This window comes from Glossina fuscipes, unplaced genomic scaffold (assembly GCF_014805625.2).
Source record: "Glossina fuscipes isolate IAEA_lab_2018 unplaced genomic scaffold, Yale_Gfus_2 231, whole genome shotgun sequence".
Lineage (NCBI taxonomy): Eukaryota > Metazoa > Arthropoda > Insecta > Diptera > Glossinidae > Glossina > Glossina fuscipes.
In genome coordinates this window covers 283,757-288,684 of record NW_023998574.1, presented here as the reverse complement: position 1 = coordinate 288,684, position 4,928 = coordinate 283,757, and the positions used below count along the sequence as shown (strand labels likewise).

The 4,928-nt window shown below is 31.6% G+C and overlaps 1 protein-coding gene across 1 annotated transcript; it reads right to left on the bottom strand.

Moving 5' to 3' along the window:
* Positions 1-2,641: 2,641 nt before the first annotated feature.
* On the bottom strand, positions 2,642-3,164 carry LOC119642588 (cytoplasmic FMR1-interacting protein homolog). The gene is made up of 3 exons (XM_038041778.1): positions 3,085-3,164; positions 2,872-3,016; positions 2,642-2,781 (listed from the first exon to the last, which is right to left on the bottom strand). The coding sequence occupies exons 1-3, from the start codon at positions 3,151-3,153 to the stop codon at positions 2,756-2,758; spliced, it is 240 nt and encodes a 79-aa protein (XP_037897706.1). The 5' UTR covers positions 3,154-3,164; the 3' UTR covers positions 2,642-2,755.
* Positions 3,165-4,928: the final 1,764 nt, after the last annotated feature.

The following is a 4,928-nucleotide window of genomic DNA, read 5'->3' as shown; positions in this document are numbered from 1 at the left end:
AATCCGCTATTACATTTTGAAATTTGGATCTACGCTTTTTGGTACACTGGGGTTCTTAATCTGTGCTGTGGTGTGCTTCTGTGGTTTTACGGAGGCACACTCACTATGTGCTTGTACTTTTCTCTTAAAACACACATGTGGTGTGTGTTTCTATGAATTAACTCACGTGGGCCTGTACAATATATGTTTGGACATTTTTCTCGTTACCAGGTATAGGCATATTTAATGTGTGTTTTATGATTTTATCTTTACAAGGTATCGGTATATTAGTGTGTGATATTATGATTTTATCTGTACAAGGTATAATTAGTGGGTCTTTTTATGATTTTGCATTTGAAGTTGGAGGGGGCTGCTCGTGTATTGTTCACAGAACGACATGCGTGGGCAGATCGGACTTGCTGACTGCGGAGTGCGGGTGGGCTTTTAAGCGGACGGACTGTATTTCGTAAGGATGCAAAAACACTTCCTTACAATATTGTCGGCTGAATAAGGAGTTCAAAAAAACGTCCTTTTTTTTAAAAAATTAAACAGATTAAACAAGTCGTAAAAAAATTTTTTTTTTAAAACAAAATTAGGCGTTTGTTCGTGACATAGTCAGTAAGGTCCATTTGACGAACTGCAACAACGTTACGGGGATAGATTGCTGTGAAACATCTTAATTTTGTTTTTGTTTTCTAATTCCTCTGTTCGACAAAAAAGTAATTTTAATAAAAACTTACTTCAACTAAGAGGTTTTACGATAGATCTTGGTAGCGATTGCTTTTGTTTGAACATTTTGCATAACATAACACCTATCGTATTTTATTTTTAAATATTTTTTTTTTTAAAGAATTTCTGTTTTCATAAACATTTAACCTGCAAACAAATCGGCTTAAATTTTCAAATTTTTTTTTTTAATTATAATATATTTATTCAAACGTAATGGTCAAATATTTTTATTTATTTATTTGAAACGGCCAAAATTAATAATGTAACTTCTGAGCTTCTTGAAACTTGGTTTTTAGCCTTTTTAAATATATTTATGTTAAAATAAATATTTGCTTGTGACCGAAGTTTAGATAATCATCACTTTTGTTCTGTTTTTGTAGAATATTTTGTGTGGTATATTGTGAATTTGTTGTAAAGCAAACGTGTTCACTGCTCTTGCTGCATAGGGTCATAGTAGTAGGTACGCAGTAGTTTGGGTCATTTTCAACTCCTTTTGCAAATTTTTAAATTATATTTTCATTTTTGCAAAGGAGAGAATGTTTACCACACAGATACCACAAAAATGCGCAGGTGACCAGATGGACATACTCAGATGCTTTTAAAATTCGAGATTGGTCAAGAACTTGTATACGTTTTCGGGTTTTTGAAGTTTGCTTCGGGTCGGTATAAGGGTTTTGGAAAAAAAAATGAAATTAGGACACACTATAACATGAGGTAGGTGCGGTTAATTATTTACCACTTTTGTACAAATAGTACAGCATCGCGCGTACGTTCAAATTTCGTGCATTTAGCTGCTACAGTCCATGAATAATAAGCAAAAACTCAAAAGTTTATTCCTTTTGGAAAACTGAGGTGTTCTCAGTTTACATGGTACTACAGACGTGCACTTCGACCGATTTGGCCCATTTTCAATACCAATCTGCTTGCAAGAACTTTCAAGGTTTCTGCCAAACTTGAAATCGATGTATTCGTTTTTGCGGCCAGAAAAGTGTTTTCAACAGACGGACAGACGGAAATTTTTAAATCGATTTAGAATTTGATGCTGATCAAGAATATACATATATATATATATATATATACTATGTGGGATCGCTGATGCTTCCTTCTAAGCGTTGCAAAAGTTTTGACAAAATGAATACACCTTTCATCCTTTAGCGATGGGTACAATAAGTGATTTGAAAATAGACATTCTTGGGGTTCTAAACAAACTAGTTCACTTTCGGACACATTATTAAATACATTTACGTATCCAAAAATTAAAGTATTGTTTACAGGCGACAAGCTCTTCAGAAAAGGCCGAGAAGGTATTAATGACGTTGAATGCCCTGGACGTCCCAGCAACCAAAGACAACATGGAAGCATTGAAGAAAATTGTTACAGATTGTTATTGTCGAATCACTCATTACCAAAGTCACCGTAGGCATATCGGTTGGCTCATGGATGTTTTGGACGCGCTATGTCATGGTTAGGCATGCTGAGTATGTTGAATGACTACAATGCCAATGTGGTGCGAAAAACGCCTGACGACGATATTAAACCTGATTAAACATCATTAAACTTGATTAAACATGATTAACCATTATTAAACATTTCAAAATTAGGTAGCCTTGCGCATCAAAACCTCATTAAATCTGATTAAACTTTATTAAACTTGATTAAACATGATTAACCATTATTAAACATTTCAAAATTAAACAGACTTTCGCTTCAAAACTACATTAAACCTGATTAGACGTCATAAACTTAATTAGACATTATTAAACATTTCAAAATTAAGCCTAGCTTTTCATAATTGTCCCTTATTTCTAGAATAATCAACAATAGGTAGATTGCATTGACTGTATTTGTTTAATAACAAATTATGTGTATTATAAATATCAAATAATATATTAATAACATATTACAATTCGTTTTTTTAATGAGGGATATTGCAGCGGTGAGAAGTACCACATGCTCTATATTGGATCCTTCAAAGTCACTACCTTTCAGATATATGTTCCGTATAGCGAAAATCTGCGAGTTAAATACTTGAAAGCGTCTCAAACGTCTACCATACATTTAAGTTTCTGCAAACTATAATTAAAATTAGGTATAAATAATTCCGTAAGTATGGAAAATTAAGTAACAGTTAAAAGATTAAGACTTCCAAAAAGTATCTATTACCTTTGCCATCAGCAAGCTGCACTCTTAACATATGATAATAAAAGTCTATAACTTCAAAACGCCTTTGTTGACCAAATAGAACAATCATTGCCCAATTGAGTTTCTTTATTTTATTTATTTTAGGTAGCGGATCTTTTGGTGAAACCTTCAAAAACCGAATCACAAGAGAACTTATAATATTCCACACACAAAATCTTAACTCTAACAAATTACCGTAATTGGCGAGTAGCCGTTTATCCATTTCTCCCAATCAATAGTTATAAGATTAGGCCTAGTCTCCATAAGGAGCGAGTTTTCGATCAAGTGTAGGTAAATAAGAAACCTTTACATTTTTTCATCTTTCTTTTTCCAATTCTTGAAATAAATAAAAGGTACATTTTGTTTATGTTGTATACTGCCATAATAAAGTAGATTTCTTTAGTTGCAGAATAGGTCTCTGCATTCAAACTGTTGCTTTTCATTTTTCTGCACAATCTGTATACATAACAGTAACTAATGTATGTTTTTTACTCTTACCGCAGATTTCAAGAAAGCGATGGCTAATATAACAACGAAAAGAACATATATAATATACGAGTACATACAAGTTTGGCGGCGTATATACTTGTTGTTGTATGCCGCCAATATGAACCATCGCAAGAGATGTAAATCAAAGTAGTAAAGAAACAAGGAAAAATTAGTAATTTAGACGCATTATAGATTTCTATATGATTATGACAGATTTGTATATGTTTTTCTAAAGTCATCGCGTGTACTTGCTGTTCATTTTTCGCGCAGGATTTCAAACATTTTTTATCATGTTTTATTAAATTTTTTATTTTAAACATTTTTATTTTCATTATTTTATAAACGGTGCAAAAGAAAAATCTAGCTAACGGCTTAAAGCATTTCACAAGTGCTTGAAGAAGTTTTGCAAATTGAAAAATTCTTAAATAATACGTAAAGAAAATTGCAAAAAATTGGCCAAAATTTTTTGGGAATAATTTAGCTTTAAATCAAGTGATTTTAATTTATTATTATTTTAATTTTAGACTAATGAATTGAATTCGTAGACTAAAAAAAAGAGACATTGAGCACTAGCATAAAAATTAAAAGAAAAGAAAAACTGAAAAATTTGTGCTGTGTTAAATAAATTTAAGATTTTGTGGATCTTCATCATTTAATTGTAACTTCATCATTAACTGGTAAGTGCATTTTAGTGCATTTTTATCATGGAGATACTAATTTGGGGACCGCAAGCCAATATGACGAACTCCGACGCATGCTGACTATAGTATCCCGATTTTTTTTTGTGTTGAGGGAGAAAATTGGGTTAAATTGTTGCCATGTTTGGCTTAACGAAATGTACAAAATGTTTATTTTCATTTTTTTAAATTTTTTTTGTGAATTTTTAGTGTTGTCGCACGAAATAAATTGAATTGAGTTAATTGTTATTTGCAGGCGGCATCTTTATTTGATGAGGAATGTGCAGAATATTTTTCTGCATTTAGTCGTTACTTTTCATTTTTCTGCACAATCTGCATGCATAACAGTAACTTATGTATGTTTTTGTATGTACACAATTATATTCTATATATATTCAATATAAATATTGAATATTTTGTACTTTTGGATAGAAATAAAAATTTAGTAATTGACATTCATTGTGGTTTGAATTAAATTAATAATAAAAATAATTGATTTTAATTAAATTAAGAATAGAAGGAATTTAAAGTTTTTTAAGTTTTAGTTGCAGTAAAGCTTTCTTGGCAACTAACGAAAGCCATGCATTCGCTAAAGATCGCTTATTGGGTTTAAACGGATTTCTTTCAGTTTCCTTAGTCTCGGGATACAATGTGTTTTGGATTGTTTCTTCAAGACTTCTGAGTGTTGTCATCACTTACTAGACAATAAGCCACAAAAGTATCGAATATTTCGCTCAAGTTAACGTTTTGACGATGTTGTAAATAATCCGCAATGGAACGACTATTGTGTACAATTTTGCAAAGATATTTTGCTTCCAAAGTGTGACCGAAGTCGAGGTAGACCTTGCCCAGATAAAGAATATCAAAAATGAA